We start from the raw sequence: 21465 nt of genomic DNA on the forward strand, positions 1-21465 counted from the left end.
AAAAGTGAAAAAAAAAAAAAGAAATATGTGGGCTTCCCTGGTGGCGCAGTGGTTGAGAGTCTGCCTGCCGATGCAGGAGACACGGGTTTGTGCCCCGGTCGGGGAAGATCCCACACGCCGCGAAGCGGCTAGGCCCGTGAGCCATGGCCGCTGAGCCTGCGCGTCCGGAGCCTGTGTTCCGCAACGGGAGAGGCCACAACAGTGAGAGGCCCGCGTACCGCAAAAAAAAAGGATAAACAGGGGAACCCTCGGAGTATCCTTTTGCAACAGGCCACCTGGGACAAGGGATTAATTCATTCCAAAAGTCATATTTACACACAACTAGATTCCAAATGACCAAGGATATTTCAAGAACACAAAATCAAATGTGGCTAATAAAAAGCTGTAAACAGAGTTAATGGTCAGGGTCATGGGAATTGCTCCTAATTCTGAAAAAATTTACTTACTGTTCTTTCTAGTCTTTCAACATTTAAAATCAATTTTTAATCAAATTCTCCAGTATATTCCTTTTTGAAAAAATATGCTAGAAATTATGTAGTGTTATTAAAATGGTGTTTTAAACATGTGAGTTAGAAGTCAATAAGTAACGTGTGTTCCTTTAGTTCATCTTAATCAATTTACAGCTGTGCAAAAGGGATAAGCAACACATCTATCTGCACAAGGGGCTTGCTAAAAATAATGTGGACTCTGAAGGAGGTAAGATAGAGAACTGGGATTCCAGACTTCTCAAAGAACAAGAGTGACTAGATTTTATAATTATTGGAGTGATAAGCACAGGGGGCATTCATTATACTATTCTTTCTACCTTTACATATGCTTGAAATTTTGAATTAAAAAGAGCTAAAAGTTAAAAAACTAGTCCAGTGGAAACAAAGTCAGACTTCTAAATTTACAAGTGAAAAAAATATATAAACAAATCAAGATCTTAATTGTAAATGCATGATGGCACCTAGGTAGCATGTATGAACAAATACATGAAACAAAAAATCAAACTCTATAGTAAAATGGTATAGAGGTAGCCTAATCATAGGATATTTTCATCCTGTGAAAGTTTTACATATCTGTTTCTTTTCCAAAGAACATATCCAAGAGGAGTATAAAAATATATATATAATTGAAGGTTTATTATGTATCTGAATCATTGCAAATGTTTTATGTGTAGCAGGTCATGTAAACCTCTATCAGTTGATAATGGCTCCATTTCATAGAAGATGAAATTGATGAAGTCAGAACACAATAATGAAAGTAGGTGACATCTCTGTTACGGTTTATCACAGGAAATTAAATATATAGTCTCCTGTGCTATACAGTAGGACCTTGTTGTTTATCCATTCTATATGTAATAATTTGCATCTGCTATTCCCAAACTCCCAATCCTTCCCTCCTCCACCCCCCTTCCCCTTGGCAACCACAAGTTTATTCTCTATGTCTGAGTCTGTTTCTGTTTTGTAGATAAGCTCATTTGTGTCATAATTTAGATTCCACACATCACTTTGCTGTACAGCAGAAATTGACACAGCATTGTAAATCAACTATACTTCAATAAAATAAATTAAAAAAAGAAAATTTATCATAAATTTTAAAAAAAAGTAGATGATATCTCTGAACACTCAAAGAGTGTATTAATTCTAAGTTCTAAACTACTTCCACTTCAGAGTCTAAGCCAAAACAAAGCATGGGCTAAACAATATATTTTTGTTTCTGGATTAAAATAACATAGTCTCTTCTTTAAAATTTTCTGGAACACAAAGAAAAATAATATCTTAAATTGTTTCTCAATATAAATTCTTGTAATAATGAGAGATATTGAAGACAATATCTAATTTAATTGAGAAAGAGAACTGGAAACTGAAGTTGTTCTCTGATTACAATGTTTTTTTAATTTATTTTATTTAATTTATTTATTTTTGGCTGCATTGGGTCTTCGTTGCTGCATGCAGGCTTTCTCTAGTTGCGGTGAGGGGGGCCACTCTTCGTTGTGGTGAGCGGGCTTCTCACTGCAGTGGCTTCTCTTGTTGCAAAGCATGGGCTCTAGGTGTGTGCATTTCAGCAGTTGTGGCATGCGGGCTCAGTAGTTGTGGCTCGCGGGCTGTAGAGCACAGGCTCAGTAAATGTGACACATGGGCTTAGTTGCTCCGCGGCATTCCCGGACGAGGGTTTGAAGCCATGTCCCCTGCGTTGGCAGGCGGATTCTTAACCACTGCGCCACCAGGGGAGCCCTCAGATTACAATTTAATGAGGTTCTGGGAAGCAAGATGCAGCTGATGAAACACCAGTGCAATAATGGAAAGTACGTGCAGTGCTGTGTTTTCACAATGATGACCTTATCTAAGAGCAAGGCACAGAAAATGTTTCAGGGCACCAGCCTATTTCCCAATAACGTGGCCCAAGTCTGTTTCTGACATTGTATGTAAATATATTGTCATATGCATACATTCATACTTAGAATTGTGCAAGAACTTTGTACGACATGTAAGTCAGTCATACCAACGTGCTGAATGTAAAGACAAATGAGGAAGGTACGGACACCAAAATAAATAGGACAGGACACGAATGTGAAAACACAAACAGATGTGTCCACGTACAGCCAAGATCCTCATTCTCTCTCTGTCAATTTATGTCTAATTTTCTAATTTTTAAAATGTCAAATCTATTGTTAATCAAGTATACTCCAATATAAAATAAAAATTAAAAAAGATATATAAAAAAACAAACTTTAAAAAATGTCCAATCTATACAAGATTATTTGTTATTTGTACCTCAATAAAGCTAAAAAGAAAAATATATTACGGGAAAAACATTTTAAATAAATAAATAAGGCGGCAAATATAAAAGTCTGTAGTGTTACTGCAAATATGTAATAACTGAGTATGCATTTAGGAAAGAGCTAGACAGTAACAAGGACAAATGTTAAATCAAACATTAATCTCATTAAATGAAAACTGTGTGGGAAAAAATATCCAAACTGGTTTCATCTCTTTGACCTCTGAATCCTATGGTTTATGCAAGCAATCCTTATAAGCATACAGCCCAATAATGCAGAAAATATATCTGTACTCGTGGATAGATAGCTGGATACCTCTACTTAAAATTTTTCACTTAATATGAATTTTTGCATCTTTCAAATACCAAAACTACAATGCATAGGTGCCTGTCATCTATGGGTCAATTTTAAGCTCACAAAGGTAGACGGCACACAGAGCAAAATAATAATGGCCAAGAATGTTCCACAGCTTCTACCATAGTAGTGTGTCTATGATATGCCCTCAAAGTTGGTTAGATTAAAAGGATCTCGTGTTGTTATTTTTTAAATTAATTTTAACTTCACATCACTATAGAATGAAGGCAGGCAGGGTCTCATCTGGGAGTCCCTGTCATGTTATATATTTTAGAGTAGACAGCTGGGCAAAGGAAATGGCTTTGTTTTAACTCATCAGCTTTTGTTTGGTCCAGGCACTGGTGTGCTTTGTTCGGCGATCCCGTTAACTTATAGACAAAACAACTGTTCATTTAGAGCAAGAAGGTTAAAGAAACGGAAAACACATACTGTTAACTGTGGAAAAGAAAACACTTAGGAAAAAGAAAGTATACCCATAATCTAATAGAAAGACTAGAAGCAAAGCCACATTCACCTAAGTTTCCCAGCTGGAAATCTCTGCCAGCACTTGAGGCTTAACCTGTTCAAAGCTCCCTCCAGAGACTTGCTCCCAGTGTAAGTTAGCAGAGCCGTGGACACCTGCTCTAAGCCCCTGCCTCCCAGGATGTGTTCTGCATGTTAGGGATGCAGAGGGTTGAAGAGCCTGTGTTTTAAGTTCTCTCCTTAAAAGAAGAGGAAGAACAGTACTGGGACTTACCCAATTTCTCGTTGAACTGACCATATTTAACTTTTACAATACACTCTTGTGTGCTCCTATCATAAAAGGAGGACGTGGTCTAAGATTGGTTAGGCAGCTTTCCTGGACTGCTCAGGTGTCAAAGAGCAAAGGCTGCATCTGAATGAAGGTTTGATAGGGAAGCCCATGCTTTGCCTTCACTGCGCTTGACCCTAAGGGCTCCCTTATAACAGCATCTTGGGGTATCTCATATGTGCTCATCTATACAACAAGGATGGGCAGAATGATCTTTCCTATCCCTTTCACACTAGCATCTTGAGATTGGAATTCCCTTCTCTCCCCAATCCAGATCACCCTTAGATATAGGCTAATTTTTCCAAAAGTGTCTTGACCAGAAAGCACTCCTGCTAAAAACAATCCCATAGCCCTTACTCATCTCTAGAATTAGATCCCAAAACCCAGATTTACAATCAAGATCCTCTACTTTACAGCCCCATTCTACATTTTCAGTTTCCTAAATTCTTTTCTCAATTTATCTAATTGTGTGTTTAGAAGCTCCTATGAGACAAGAATGTTGTCTGGCCACTCAGCAACACCTGACACGAAATCTTATCTTGAATCAGGAAATATCTGCTCAATTTGCCTGAATTAAATTTGGGACAGAATAAAACTCTTCAGATGAAGAACTGAAGTATACTTCCAATATTTTCTTCTCTCAACCTAAAGCCTTTGGTTTAAATAAAACAATGTTGTTTTTCTTCCTTTTTAAACCTCATTTCATTCAAAAGAAAGAGGACAACAAAATCTAAAAATTCTAATTTTTCTTCCTAGGCTTTATAATGTATGTTTCAAGGGGAATATTATCCTAGTTTTGATCTACTTATAAGACTTCTAGGTTCCTTAGGCCAATACCTGGGTAATGTAACAGTTCATTAAGGCAAGTGGCCACCTTAGGCTGTTAAATGATGAATAATTTACATAGTTATTTTCAAGTTGTTTCTGCGACGGCAGCACTTTCTATATCTAGTATAGAATGAAGGAAAGGAACTTTTTTCTACCAAAGGACCACAGAGGACAATAATCGTCAAGGGAACATCTGTTGTCATCTATTACTGCACACAAACTATGCCAAAACTTAATAGCTTCAAACAGTAAGCATTTCTTATCTCATACAGTTTCTGGGCCTGAGGAGTCTGGAAGAGACTGAGCTCAGTGATCCCGTCTCTTACAAGGGTGCAGTCAAGATGTCAGCTGGGGCTGAGGTCAAACGAAGGCTTGACTAGGCTACAGGACCCACTTCCAAGTGGTTCGTTCATTGCCTGGCAAGCGAGTGCTGGCTGCTGGCAGAAGCACCGAGGTCCTCAGCACATGCACATCCCTACAGTGCTGCTTGAGTGTCCTCATGACATGGCGGCTGGCTTCCACCATAGCAAAAGTATGTAAGGTAGAAGCCATGTGCTCTTTATGATCCAGCTTCAAATGTCATACACGTCATTTCTGTAATATCCTCCTGCACACTGCAGGAGGAGACTAAGGACTACGTGTGGATGCGAATACGAGGAGGGAGGCAAGCACTGTTGGGAGCCATCTTGGAGGTTAGCCACCACATAATAATTTAGAATTCCTCACAATTCTGTGAGTTGACTGAGTGATTCTTCACATGGTGTTGTCAGCTAGAGTACTGCAAGGAAGCCTGCAAAGTCCATCCTGGCCTTGCATACGTGTCTGGTGCTGGCAGCTGCCTGGGAGCTCAGGTAGGGCTATTGAATGAGGGCCTCCATTCTCTTCTACTTGGGCGTCTCCACACGGCTGCCTTCCCAGAGTGCAAAAGGAGACACTTCTAGGCCGAATTAAGGCTTAGACCCAGAACTAAACCAGCACCACTACCACTCTATTCTACTGGTTAAAGCAAGTCTCATGTCCAACCAAGATTGAAGGGGAGGTTGTAACTGCTAGAAAACATAATTCATCAACAGTCAACAGTAGAACATATTAACACAGGGTCACATAAAGAACCATCTAGGGCTGCTTCCTGTTTTCAGGAAGTGTACTTAGTGATCATTTAGTACATTTAACTGAATATTTAAGGCCCTGCTACATGTTTATCACTCTACTATTGAGCATTATCATGGCACCTACATCTCAAATGGGTCAAAATAAACTGAGGGCAAATTTGGACTGAGGGCCAGCAACCCCTAACTCTTGCTTAAAAGTTTCTTTAGGATTCTATCAATGGAAAGAAATAGTCTCTGCAGGAGGAGACCACAAGGCCATTTCAGGAGAGGTTCTTTCAGTGTAGAGAGCAGGGCAGAACATCTGCCCGATTCACTTCCAATCTCTGTGCCAACAACAGGCTGTCCACAAGCAGTTACTAAATGACAAACCACATGCTCTGAGTCAGAGCCGAGTGTTGCATAAAATGCTTTGTAAAGCATGATCTCTACAAACAGTAATTCTCAGTGACACTTTAGGCCTAAAATCCTTTTGCCCAAAGGAGCGAAAGTAAGTCCTAGTCTTAGCTCAGGCTGCCATAACAAATTACCGTAGACCAGGTGGCTTAAATAACAGGAATTTATTTTCTCACAGTTCTGGAGGCTGGAAGTCTAAGATAAGGGTACCAGCATGGTTGGGTTCTGGTGAAGGTTCTCTTCCTGGCTTGCAGATTGCCACCTTCTCTCTAGGTTCTCACATTATCTTTTTGTGTGAACAGTCAGAGAAAGCAAACTGTGCAAGCTCTCTGGTGTCTTTTCTTATAAGGGCACTAATCCCATCACAAAGCCCCCATCGTCATAACCTCATCTAACCTTGATTACCTGCCAAAGGCTCCATCTCCAAATACCATCCCATTGGACCTTAAAGCTTCACCATATGAATTTTGGGAAAGACACAAATGTTAAGTTTATAGCAGTCCTCAATACACATTTGATGAAAAAAAAAAAAAAATGAAAGAATAGTGCTGACTGTGCTAATAAAAAAATGTAAAGAAAATTTTTGTATTTCAAATATGCAAGCATTTGAATGATGACTGGGCAAAAACATAACTATTATGATTGGGGAACAGGAGGGAATTTATGGGTACCAAGAATGTGTATGCTATGAGATAAAACGCTGATTACACAAACCTAAGTTTCAAACTATCTTCCCAATCAAACTTTATAAGGGCTTTATAAGAGCAAAGGTAAAAGACTCGATTTTTACTTTTTTCTCCCTAATCTTGCCCTTGACCAATAATAGGACCAAAGAAATCAGGAGGCAAAAATGCCAACATTAATAATAACAACAAAACAACCAACAGCAGGGAATACAAACTGAGAGGAACATGAAACTATGAAAGATATGGACTAGATAATTCACTGTCAAAAAAAAAATATTTGACACATCATATTAAGCTAAGCACCAACAGATACGATGTGCAGCTATACAAGTGAGTTAAATTGGTTAGCAAAAGGTCAAAAAGAGGTCACGGTCATGAGTTCAGTTGGTTTCATTCTGTCCTAGGACCACAGACTGCTCATAGCTGCCTCTCTGACTCAGACAGCTGTCTCTAAAACATCTGTGTTTTGGTCACAAGAGGGACTGAGAACATAAAGAAAAAAATGATTCATCACTATTGAGAGAAAGTAATCAGTAAATGAATAGCACTGTAAATGGTGACAGTAATGGGTTTTGTACATTTAAAAAAAAGGGAATTTGCACAATGATGCCAGAATATAGTGGATAAACATCTTCATGGTGCTGAACAAAAATACTTGTCAACCTGGAATTCTATACATAACTAAACTATTGTTCAATAAGAACAACTTCTGGAAATAACTAAGTAAGATGGCAGGCACCCAAAAAAATAGAGGAATCAAAATAAACATTATGGGAATAGAGATGCTTTGGTGAAAGGATTTGCTGTAAACACTGAATCCAGTTAAAGACAGAACCTACGACTGTGAGAATTATGACAATAGAACTGACCATAATATTGAACTTCAAAAATATAAAAATAATATAGCTTACAAAATCTGTGAGAAGGGGAGTTGGAAATATTACGAACATTATTTTCTTTGGCTTTCTTAGCAGGGAGTCAATTAACTGTCTAAAATAAAAATATGGAACTAAAAGAAAATAAAGGAAAATAAACATTTTCCAATAACACACACAAAAATTCAATCCTACAAATGAAACTATTATTTCTAATTATAAAAGAAAAATTTTAGACTACCTACAAAGTGGAAAGTGGCAGAAAGACCCTAAAATATCAATAAGCAATGTTCTAGATAGTTTATGATGCACCATTCAATAGAAAAAGTTGAACACTGTTTAAACGTTCTGAGTGAATACCTCTCCAACACCCACCCCCCAATACCTTCCCCAAAGCTGGTTAAAGTCATGATGTGAATTCCCTCAGCTACCTACTCTCCAACCTATAAAACTTTTAAAAGGCACTGTGTGTTTCTAAGCCCATTGTGTTGGGCTTTGGTCATTATTCTATTTTGCCCCCATGCCACTCTTCAACTTTTTTCTGGCAAGAGCTCCTCTCCCCACACCAGTTGGCTCTGGTTGGGATGCCAAACAAGCCATACACCCTCATGACCAAGGTGGGCCAGTCCCAGTACATACTGAGTCCTTGTGGATATGGTGACTAGTCCAAAGATAGATGGGTGACTGAAAGCAGGACCAACGAGAACCCTATCTGGGAATTAGAATGCACACTGGCAGAATGGGGTTGGAAATCCAAACTGGAACAACAAACTCCCAGAGTTGCCATCTTCCCTGGCCTCCTAAAGGAAGCCATCTTTGCAGGAGAAAATGAGGTGAACATAAAGGAGAAAGGATAAGCGGAAAACAAGAGAGCCCAACAGAGAAATTCCAGGCAGCACTGAGTCTCAGTTTCGATATCTGAGGACCCAGTTACTGGTTGCCTTTTTAAAAATTCTGTAAGCTATACCTACCCCAAGATCCTCTCCATCAATGGGAGAAAATATTCTCCATGTACGAGTAGATTTCAATCACCTGACAACATAAACTGCCTAATTAACCCACCCTGACTATTTCCCCATCTTTTATTCTCTTTTCTAAGACTCAGCCAGTCACTAGTTTTCTTATGATGGATCTACCCTTCCTACAGTTTAGTGTAAGCTTCCCTCAGCTAAAGTTCCTTCCCTTTAAAAACAAAGCCCAACAGAAAACAAAGCCTTTCCCTTTTCCATGAATTGCCCACAGGCTCTTTGCCTCTTGGACTTTCCTCAGAGAGACCACAGATGGCATCAACACCCATACATGTTATTCTTCCTGGAACCTACTGTAATTTGACTCTTCCCATGCTATTCCCTTGAAATTTCTATCATAAAGATCAATAATGAACTTTTATTTGCCAAATTAGGAGACTGTTTTATTATTAAAAAGATCCATAATTCAGAAAGGGGCAAAAGAGATTATGTACTGGGTATTCTAGCAGTGAAATGCAGGTGTTGTCTTCCAGAGCCTGGGGTGGTAGGGGAAAAGATGACCTGATTAAACAGGGTATGTTCTTCTGATTGACTCTCTATAGGCTACTTTACAACCCTGTAGGAGTAGATACTGTAGATACCTGATAGCAATGCAAATGTTTTCTGTCTCATGCAATGCAGATCAGATAATTCCTGTTCACAGCCACGTGAATGAAGTTTGTTGAAAAAGGATTTAAATCTCTTCAAGTCAAACTGGTTAACATCTTACAGGTTACCTCATCAATTAATGAATTGAGTAAAAGTTTTGATACGCATTCATTTTGCAAGGCAGTCATGAGTTGCCTTGTCAAAAATTATACTTCAGTCACTTCTGTCTGCATCACACTTGCACTCTCATCATCACCCAGAGATACAAGTCTGAAGGAGGAAGAGAGAACCACTGGACTCTAGAAAAGTATTCATATAATCATCTTGCACTAAAATATTTTTAATGAAAGACGTATTTAAAAGGCCCCAAATAAGCCTCTCTAACTCCCAAGCACCAGTAAAATTCTGGGGGAAGGTCTGGAGGGACTCTTCACTTCCACTTCCCTCTCCCACTTGCTAGATCATGGGATCTAAGACCCTTACAGCCCAGAGTCACTGGTGGAATGGGGCGGGGCAGGACAGCAACAGTGTTCAATGGAAATATAATATAATGGAAACATAATGCCAGTGTAATGTTAAATTCCACAGTAGCTACACTGAAAAGTAAAAAGACACAGTTGAAATTCATTTTAATAACATACATATTCACAAGTTAGTAACATATACATGATGTTTACAACAGTATATACAAAATATTATCATTCCAATATGCAATCAATATGAAATTATTGATGTGATTATTTTATAGTCTTTCTTCATGTAAATCTTTGAATATGGTATTTATTGACATCTTACACTTATAGCACACATTATAGCCACAATGCAGGCACTCGACAGCCATGTGCCGCTAGTGGCTACTGCCCTGGACAGCTCCAGAGTAGAGGCTCCAGTTGGGTCCCAGGGAACTGAGAAACTAGATATAAGGTCAGAGTGACAAAGCAAGAGGGTGGCTTTTGTTTTTGTTTATTTTTTTCAGGGTCAGAGTGCTCATATTGACCAGCCTTCTAACTCAGCCCTTCATGATGATTCACAATAAAGTGGTAATTGATAAGTTTATTTATTTTTTTTAATTTAAAATTAATTCTTATTGGAATATTGTTGATTTACAATGTTGTGTTAGTGTCTGCTGTACAGCATAGTGAATCAGTTATACATATACATATATCCACTCTTTAGAGTGGATATATGTATATGTATCTTTGGATACATATACATCGAATATGTGATTCTATAGAATCAATCTTTAGATTCTATTCCCATATAGGTCATTACAGAGTACTGAGTAGAATTCCCTGTGCTATACAGTACGTTCTTATTAGAGGGTGACTTTTGGAAATGCTAATGTACAGTCATTCTCTTTCTTTTAAAATAATAAACACCTTCCATGACACATCCTGGTGTTACAGAATAGAGATCAAATTCATTAAAAGGGTCCACAAGGCCTGATGGTCTGGCCCTTTCTTAACTTCTCTAGCCTAATGTTTGTCTAATCCATCTTAAGACTCTGGCCTGTTGTGTATCATTGTACAAGACCTCAGTGGGTGGTAAACTGAGATAGGCAGATATAACCAGAATTTCAAGACAAAGGAGAAACAACCAAAGGGCTCACTTTCCTCCCCCTACCTCCACCCCATGGTCACCAACAATCTGGCAACGGCTGGGACTACGAAGAACCACTCTGTGGCTTATCCCTGGGACAAACAACAGACTAAAACAGGAAGCGAAGTTACCCAGTCATTAGTGGGATCTCTAAGTGGAGTGGGAATAGGGTTGTTCTCAGGGTCATGAAGAGTAATTTTTCTAGAATCATCATACAAATGTAAAAACATCTGATTATTCATGACTGACACTGAAGAAAAACTTAGATGCCAACTACGATATATACATCAAAGTAGCCATTCAACAGAAAATTATGTGGTCAACGTCATTAAGGAAATTTGAGTTGTAGCCTTTAAAAAAATTTATTTAACATTCAGAATGCATAATCTGCATGTGTATCCAGATAAGTAAAATGGTATCAAAAACCTAAAAGCATGCATGCACAGAGTTCCAATTTACCAACTCATAACTCATCTACAAAACTGTACTAGAGGAACTCTTCAATAGAATGTGAATATTATTTCCAAAAATGTATATTTTAGAAATGTCATATCCAGGCAAAAGTGAATTTATTAACAGTCCCTATATAATAAATGTTTTTTAAAATAATATAAAGGATGCCAATATTAGTGATTTCTACTTAAACATGAAGAATTATCTTTTCACATCATAGTTCATACTCCTTCAAGACAAAAGTTACTTGATATGCAATATATTGTGATAATGCAAATGCTTCTTTGCTTCTCAAAACACAGGAGTTAGAATTTAGATTGTCCTTTCTTATAGTGCTACCAATAAAAAAAAAAAATACATGTGGGCATATATGTATATGTTAAAAAAAAAATATATATATATACACACACACACACAGATATATATTTCATTAAACACTCATTTTGGATCCAACAGGGCTAAAGAAAATTTTCTTGTACATAAAAGATTACAACAAAGGAAATGTTGCCAGGTTATCCATTGTTTATGTAGGGTAAGAAATTTTGCTTTGCCAAGAGGTGTAAGACTAATTCCTTTAAATGTTCTTAAAACACAAAAAGCCACATATTGTAGGAATATATAACTGTCTAGAAATGTGGGACAAAATGCCTTGGACTCCAGTTATTTTAAACTGAATTAATTTTTAAAAAAACCCTATACAATAATAGCAAGAAAACTAGGAGAAATTACACAAAGGCTGAAGATCTCTACAAATGGCAAGGGGGTGATTTCCAGGATCTAAAAGTTATATTAAAAATACAGAACAGTGCTTATTGTAAGCTACCTTTTGTATAAGCAGAAGAAGGAAAAATATAAATTCTCTCTTTTTCAAGAAGGATAAATCAAGAATGATGAAAATATTTTTTAACAGAGGATGGATGGCAAGTGAGATTTCGGAGTGCAACTTCTTATTTCAATATTTTAACAATGTAAATGTTTTAGGTTTTCAAATCGTAAAAATAAGGAGAGAAAAACTAAAATTAAATATAAACAAATAAATGAACTAAAATATATCAAATTGGTAACATAGAGAAAATTAATTCTAGTCACTTTAATTTTATTTTTTTAAATTTTTTATTGGAGTATAGTTGATTTACAATGTTCTGTTACTTTCTGCTGTACAGCAAGGTGAATCAGTTATACATATACATATATCTGCTCTTTTTTAGATTATTTTCCCATACAGGTCATTACGGAGTACTGAGTAGAGTTCCCTGTGCTATACAGTAGGTCCTTATTAGTTACTCTATACAGTAGTGTGTATATGCCAATCCCAATCTCCCAATTCCTAGTTACTGTTAAACACAATACTTTGCATTAGCCACAGTGGGATATACTCTAAAGATAAAAGGAAGAGCCAAGGTATCTTAAACTTTACTCAGTTTTTTCTCGTTTTTTTTTTAAATTAAAGTATATCTGACATACAAGATTATATTTCAGTTGGTTTATTGATGGTTATTATATGACATAATTTTTAAAATATTTATGCATACTGTAGGGTAAAGCAAGTAAATACATTAATGGTATGGTGAATCATTAGGAACCAAGACATTCACTGCAAGAGATAAAATACAAACGTAAAAGAAATTAAATTAAAAAAACGTGCATGTGACCCAACATGAACCGCTGGCCACCAGCGGAGACTTACTTCTTGGCAGTACTGCAGGATGCCCTCCTTGGTGCCAATGCAGGTTTTGGTCCCCGATGGATCTGACTCCCACTTGCCATTCTGCACGTTCATGTGCATGTTCAGTTTGCCACAGAACATGGCGACTTGCGGTTCTGCAAGCAGGCCAGCATTGCCATCAGTGGGCACCTGAAAAAGTAAGTTTTGGTTAGTTACAAAAATCCATAGCTCTGGGGTGGAGGCTGGGGGGAAGGGCTGTAAAGAGAAATGTGGCCTGGAGCAATGCCAAAAATAGTTCTATTCCTCCTAATTCTCAATTATGAATTCCTTTGGGTTAAGCATTATGTATGCTACAGACATCTCCAAACACATATAATACAGTGTTGGTTTTTTAACATTGAAATGAAGAAATTAGCAGTATTGAGAAGAATTTATTCATTGAAAAGCTTATACCTTTCCCCCATGGCAGATTTCATTGACAAGTTTATCCATTTTGCTTACTGCAAGGTCCTGACAATAAAATCAGATGTTTTTCTGAAATAAGTAGAATCACTCTGGAGGAAACCATATTCTCATAATAACCTCCAAGTGACTCACACAAAGAACAATGCCAAGTCCCTGCATGGTGACCAGCTCTGTGAGTAATGCTGTATGTCACCTCCCAGAGCTGAGGGCATGGTATCAGTGGCGCTTTACTAATTAGCAAGTGACAACTTCATAACTTTTCAGACTGAAAAATTACTGTAGAATTTACCAAGCACAAACATGAATGAATATGTTGGCCATCCATCAGTTTTCTCCAGAACATTCTCTGGTTATCACTCTGTCAGCTCTGAAGAGTACAGTAAGGTTGCTGGTGTCTCATCTCCTCAGCTACGCTGCAAAGAGGTGACAAGTCTCACCCAGGGTCCAGCAGAGCACCTACTGTGTAGCAAGCTCTCAACAGGTCTTAGCTATGACCACTGCAGGCAACACACCATTTTGCCAAAATAACTTTGAAATGGGTGCCGTTTTGTATTTCCAAACCCTTGTGCCCACCAGTATTACATTCATGTAAATATATACATATTTTTTTTGCCACACGGCACAGCTTGTGGGATCTTAGTTCCCCGACCAGGGACTGAACTCGGGCCCTAGGCAGTGAAAGAGCTGAGTCCTAACCACTGGACCACCAGGGAATTCCCCATATAAATATTTTTAAAAGGGAAAATGGAAGTTCTGAAATATCCATACTACCTCACTTAATAGCTCAAAAAGAAAAAAAAAATCAGCAAAAGATGAAAAATAAATCCACAGGAGTGCAAGTGTTATGCGAAACCAAGGTATCAAAAGACACGGTGGCAAAGTAATCCCTCCCTTGTTAAATCTAGCTTCGGAGGAAATGTGTGAGATCCATGCTAAGAAGAGTTAACTTCCAACAGAAGCCATTCATGCAGCGGAGAACTGGGTGATTCTATAATAACTTGTATCATTTCTAAAAATTGTTCACAGGAGGGAAAAAAACAACACTAAAATTACACCAAGAGATTTCAGTTAAAGAAATAGCTTCCTGACACTTCCCCCCACAGAAATGTAAAAATAGATCAAACATCTGTCCGTTCTAGTCATCATTATATATATTTTGTCCATAAATCCATAAGAGGATTTTTGTCCTTTAAAAAAAATAATCTTGTACTGAACCTAGCTGAGACCTATCATAGACCTGAGTGCAAAAGCTGCTGGCACAATCTCTAAAACCATGTTTCAGGTAACATTTTCTGCATTTCTAGTTCTACTTTATATGGCATGTTTAGTAAAATTCTACCTCTCTGCTGCCAGATGTAACAAACAGCAGCTGAGGCCACAGTATCGGATCGTCAGCAGAATAGCTAGGACCCCTCAACTCCCCAGTTTGGGGCCTTGCCCACCACCTGCAATTTCCAAGCCAGAAACTGAGAGGCTCATTCTCCAAGAGATGCAAAGAAGCAGCCTAAGCAGAATGTTGCATAAACATAAGTTTCACAGTTTTCCTGAGGGAATAAGAGAAAATTCAATGCTTTGATCCTCAAAATCAGAATATAAATTTTGTCCATTTTACTGAAGTAAGTAATAAGATAATAACATTGCGAAAAAGTCAAATAATGATCAGATACCTATAGATAAGGCCCTATCTTAGATGCAATGAAGGACATAAAATACATTTATAATATATAGATAAATATATAAAATTTATTAATGTACTTGTTTATAAAATATGGGCTTTGCCCATGTTTTAAATTCCATTATCGAGGAATTTAAAATCTAATAATGAAATCACCATTGCATTCCCCATTGCACTTTATTCTGCTCAAATTCATTCCTGTCCCAAAGATTTCCAGTCTTAGAATCTTGGGGCCTTACCCCTAACTGAACAGAGGGACTAATGACCCTTTACCACTGTTGGTATTTATTTTGCTGAATAAATTCTACCTCCACCATCTTAACATTTCTCTGTACCTCTGACTCTCCACAGTGTGTTCCATAGTTACTATCTCCTTGTCTATGCAAAGGCCCTTCATTCTATATCCTCCCCTCAAGGAACAATGAAGTACCAATTTCTCTCCCCCATGGTAGCCAGCTTCCATGATGACCCCTAATGGTCCCTACTCCCTAGATTCATGCTCTCGTCACGGCCATCCCATAATGTATCAAGGTTTGTCTGTAGCAACAAATAAAATAGGGCAAAAATATGTGTTTTCCAAGGCATGGTCATTAAGGGCACTAGGGTTTCTTCCTTGCTCTCTGGGATCACTTGCTGTGGAGGAGGTCAGTTGCCATGTTGTACAGACACTCAAGCAGTCCTGTGGAGAGGCCCATGTGATGAGGAACCAAGGTCTCCTGTCAACAGCAATGTAAGTGAGCTGGGAAACATCCTACAGCCTCATCAGCCTTCATCTGACGGCAGCCCTGGCTGGGCTGACATGACTGAAACCTCAAGAGAGACACTCCCAAATTCCCAACCCACAGAAACTGAGACAGTAAATGTTTGTTGTTTTAAACCATTAGGTTTGAGGTAACCTATTACACAGCAGTAGATATCCAATAAGTTCCTCCTTTTCTCCAGCTCCATAATACATCCACAAATAGGCTCTGATCTCCTCTACTGAAAGAAAGCAAATAGACAAAAATTACCTCATTCCATTCTGTTATCCTCTAGAGGAGGGTGTTAGCACATTTTCTATGTAAAAGGCCAGAGAGTAAATATTTTAGGTTTTGTGAACCTTACAGTCTCTTGTAACTAATCAACTCTGTTGCTGCTATGCAAAAGCAGCCTCAGACAATATGTGAAATGAGTGTGGCTACTTTACAATAAAATTTTCTTTACAAAACAGGCAGTAGGCCAGATCTGGCCAGTGGGCCATAGTTTGCCTGCCTCTGCTCTAGAGGAACTGTCATCTTCCCATTACTTCCAACTAATTCTAGCAGGTGGTGATTTAAACACTCACTGATACCACCTTCTTACCTGCTTCTCAGGACCCTTGCAGTTTGGTTTACATTCCTACCATCCGAACAATTTTCTCAAAGGTTACATACAACCTCCTAAGAAAGGAAAGCCTTTTTCTTCAATACCTGTCACTTTTCATTTTCTTTGCCATACATGAATTCTTCCTTGGAAGTCTTTTCCCTTGGCTTCTGTCGCAATCAACTACCCTGGCTCTCTTTATTTTCCTGATTATCCCATTACTAACTCAAAATCCTTCAATTCCACAGCATAAGACATTCCTAAAGATTACGCCATTGCTTCTCTTTTACCTACTTTAAGAAGTCTTGGTGTTTGCATGCTTTTACCTCCTAGCTGCTGAGAGGCAACTCCAATATAACAACAGCAACAATAATAAATGACAGCGGCTAACATTTCTTCATTCAGTAAGTTTGAGTATGTAACACATGCTAGGCACTGATGTATTGGGTTGGCCCAATAGTTTTGGGGACAAAGCAGTAAGTCAGGCAAGTCCTTACCCTGACAATAAGATAACCGATCAGTTTGCTTGGATCTGAGGGGTTTCCAGGATGTGAGACTTTTAGTGCTAAAACTGGTAGACTCCCCAGCAAGCTGAGACAACTGGTCACCCTACCTGACAAACATCAACTGTTTCTCGATTGTTTCCTAGCTTGACTTCTTAACATCTTTCTATTTCTTCCATTCTTCACTTTGTTATCCTTCTGTCTTCTTAACTTTACAGTTATTTTGATGCCATCTGTTTATATGTTCCAACTACCAAATAGTGGTAATCTTTCTCCCATTCCCTTCAAATGAATTGATTATGGCCCTAATAAATTACTGGAAAACATCTTTAATTGCCTTATGATCTCTTCCTTTTGACAATGGGAGCTAAGACAAGAAAACAGATGCTTCAGTTCCTTTTGGATTTTCTACCAGATGAGATCTAATATTAACTTAAAAAAATAAGTATGATCATTAACATGACCTGTTTTCTTAGAATGGAGCTGTGTAATAGTTCAAACTTTGATTCCTCAATACTTAGGGTAACTTATTATGCTAGAAATTATAAAACTGGCTGTACGTATGTATCTGTTACATTTGACATTACAAGAGGCCCTTCACAAATAAATACTTCAATCACAAAGACATGTTTCTTGGGCAAAAATTCTTTCCCGAGCCAACACCAGATCAGAGTAAGGTGCTGGGAGATAACAGATTGAACCAGAAGCTTTTCTATTCTTAATGAAGCCCACCTGCAAAGAATTTCAGGTTTTAAGAAACATATCCCTGGCTCAGTTAATTAAAACAAGACAAACAACCCAGGATCCTTACTGGAATCAAATAACCCATTTAAGAAACAAAGCCTAGCTGCTAGGAGCAGCCCACTCCCTGGCATTCATCCAGAAGGAAACCATCACCAGCCAAGGTGGTCACATGGAAGATAATACTTAGCCTTCCAAGGGCCCAACAGGTTTACTCAAATCCCTTTTTTCTGAATGAAGCCTCAAAAAGTGGCCTAATACATCATACACAAGGTCCTATTCAGGACGTGTTAAAATGGATGCTCTTAAAACTTAAATATTTCAGTCTTAGAGTAAGTTATTTATAGCCAGTGAAAATGCATACCCTGTCAAAGTTATCCTAAAGATAATTATTCCTAACTTTACAAAAAACATTTCTCTTAATAAAAATAAATATAAAAGCTTTAGTGGATGGGAAATATAACCACTTAAATAACTATTACATTTTAATGTTGTTTTCATCTTAACACTATCTAAGGTAACTTAAGGTTACTTGGCAGAAATCCAAGACAACACCTAAAAGATTGGCACCCTGCTATAAATGGCCATTCATGGTCCCTGCATTTCTGAGAGACTGAAGATGAAGATAATTCTTGTAACCTGAATGACTTTGCACTGACATCATAAGACCAGAGATGCTTTCCCATGGGAAAACAGTGCTCAGTGACAACGGGCAGAATAACTGGCTGAAACAATGGCACATGCACACACTGCCTCAAAAACAACAGGCTATTTACAGAATGCTCTGAACTACAGAGACTCAAACACTACACCTAAAAATGCTGTCAATCTTTTAAAAACAACCGTTTGCGGCCAGAAGAATATTTTAGGCTCATACTATATAGACAAGCTACTCAAGTGAAAATGGACTTTCCAAAAGCAAGTTAGCTAGAAAACGGCTTTCCAAAAGCTTAAGGGGAAATTAAAATAAACAAATATACATATATACCTAATCTGGGCCAATCTGCAGAGGTGACCCCGAACCTACACCTAGAATCAATGCAATTTACAAGCGCAAAAGCAGCTTCTCAAACAAGTTCTCCTGCTGTCTTTCAAACTGGGTGTTCCCTTTCCCCAAAAAGTTTCTCTTTATTATCATCAAGGAGATCAAAATTCCTTATAGAGCTGGCTTGGCAACATTCCTCCCCACACGGTCCCAACTAAAAGGGAAAGGGAACAAGGAACTCTCTGTTTCACTGGCTGAAAAGTCTTGCTTGGCAAGGAGAAGGCACGGATCCATAGCTCAGTGCATCCGTGGATTTATGTAACTTTAAGGTTTGTGGCTAATGAAAACCATCTTGTTTCTGCATTTAAACGAACTTCTCCCTGGTCTGAATAGCTGGCCTCATATAGTCACTTATTTGGTACTATTTAATCAGTTCACAGTTTCCTCAGGGTCAGTTTCTCGTATAGTGAGTATCTTTTAAAAAGCACACAGCGATGCTATTTCTATTCCAGCTCTGGTTTCCTCACATAAATAATTTCCCCTTAGCCTGGGCATAATATAATTATACCCCATGAAAATGCTTTGAAAACATTCAAATATTCCATTTTCAATGTAATTATTCTGTGGAATCACAATCAAGATTTGAGTGTGAACCCCTTTCAAGGCCAAATAAAGTACCTCACTTAATCCTTAACATAAACAAATTTTCATTCTCAAAAGGAAAAGACTATCTGTAGGGCTTTCCTTTAAATGCCAAAAAACAAAACAAAACAAAACTTAAGCAGAACCAGAACACCTGAAATTGCCCATCCTATCTCTAACAGAGGAGAACTGAAATTAAAATCAGAATCACAGAACTGAAAGGATCTGTAAAATCATCCATCCCAACTCTAAGCAGAAGGAAAAGGCTCTGAAGGATTTGTCCAAGGCCACAGAATTATGAAGAGGCAGAGCTGGGTGTTGGACCTACACCATCAAGGTTTCGTTGATGCAACCAGGCTGGCTCTCAAATTAAAATGGAAAATTGTAATTTTCCAAGGCTTTGCCCCTGTGCGTGTGTGCACGTATTTGTGGTGAGAAAGAATGCAGGAGCTAATCAAAGCATACAGAAAACTGAAATGTGATTACCGAAACTGTACACAGCTTCAATTTCCCTGTGTGGAGAGGCGGCCATGTTCCTCACATCCATTAGGTGCTGCACAATTATTTCAGAGCTCGAGTTTCAGGCTAAAAATGATGTGCCACAAAAGATGGGACTTTCCTGGTGGCGCAGTGGTTAAGAATCCACCTGTCAATGCAGGGGTCACAGGTTCAAGCCCTGGTCCGGGAAGATCCCACATGCCATGGAGCAACTAGGCCGGTGCGCTACAACTACTGAACCTGTGCTATAGAGCCCGTGAGCCACAACTACTGAGCCCGCATGCCACAACTACTAAAGCCCGCGTGCCTAGAGCCTGTGCTCCGCAACAAAGAGAAGCCACCACAATGAGAAGCCCGTGCACCGCAACGAAGATCCAACACAGCCAAAAGTAAATAAATAAATTGAAAAAAAAAAAAAAGTGAGTGAAGAGAGAAAACATTCCTTTCAGAGAGTTAATCCACATATTTCACTCCTTGAAATTTGACATTCTTTTGGGGACACTGTTGACCTGGCTTCAAATGACAAGTTAGAGCTCCTTGATGGATCCATGGCCTCTGTTAATATTGATAAAGCTAATTCTTATACTGGGACCCCAAAAATGAAGGCCATCCCAGTGGTGTGGTCCACATCACAAATCTAAACCTATACCAGCCTGCACGTAAGGTAAACACACCTGTCAAGAAATCCTAACAAACCAATCACAATCCTCCAACTCAGCTTAAGCTAGCTAGCTTGATTTACCCTAAAAATAGGACCTGCTAGCCTTATAAGGAGATTCCCTTCCCGACCTCCTAGACAATCAAGCCGTTTCAGTGTTGACCCTTCTAAAGCTCTATAGACGCGCTCTTGTCCCAAATCCCATTAGAACAGTGATCTACTGCTTATGAGGCACTGTATTCCCTCAACCCATGGACTGTCTTCCTTTGAATAATGGACAACAAACTCATTATTAAATTGTTTTAGTTTTGCCATTTGACAGTATGAAGCTTTTTTTCTGCTTAAAGGATAGATATTCTAAAGTTGACCCCAAATTTCTTCCAATTCATAACAAAGGCCTGTAAATAAATTCTTGCTGCTGGTGCACAGTAGAAAATCAGTTCTCCCAATAGAAACCTTTGTTATTCAACACTCGTGGAATTAATTACCAATGTTGAAAGCATGAATTTAGGTAGGCCCAAGAAAGAGTGATGCCCACTGCCTAGAACAGATATAATACTGGAATTAAAAAAAAAACAGAGCCTCATGTATGACGAACTCTTTGCCTATCGTTTTTGATCCAATTAATGCCCATTTAGTCCTAAACAGTAAATGTTCTATATTCTAACTGCATGCATATACACATATACATCATATATATACTAGACCATGTATAATTGTGTTTATTGTGCTCTGACATTGGTAACAGTCAAATTCTTTTCAACATCATTTTGATGTTTATCTCTTTAATTCTGTCATGTAGTTTTACTGGCATGTTTCAC

The 21465-nt window shown here is 38.3% G+C and overlaps 1 protein-coding gene across 7 annotated transcripts in view; it reads right to left on the bottom strand.

Moving 5' to 3' along the window:
* Positions 1–21465, bottom strand: part of APP (amyloid beta precursor protein) — a 275159-nt gene that overhangs the window by 205703 nt on the left and 47991 nt on the right. For all 7 annotated transcript variants that reach the window (XM_024732020.1, XM_024732018.1, XM_024732017.1 and 4 more), the window contains exon 3: positions 13158–13325. In XM_024732020.1, the coding sequence (XP_024587788.1) occupies positions 13158–13325 (168 nt within the window). The remainder of the gene's footprint in view (positions 1–13157; positions 13326–21465) is intronic.

This window comes from Neophocaena asiaeorientalis, unplaced genomic scaffold, assembly GCF_003031525.2.
Source record: "Neophocaena asiaeorientalis asiaeorientalis breed wild unplaced genomic scaffold, Neophocaena_asiaeorientalis_V1.1 scaffold55, whole genome shotgun sequence".
Classification (NCBI taxonomy): Eukaryota; Metazoa; Chordata; class Mammalia; order Artiodactyla; family Phocoenidae; genus Neophocaena; species Neophocaena asiaeorientalis.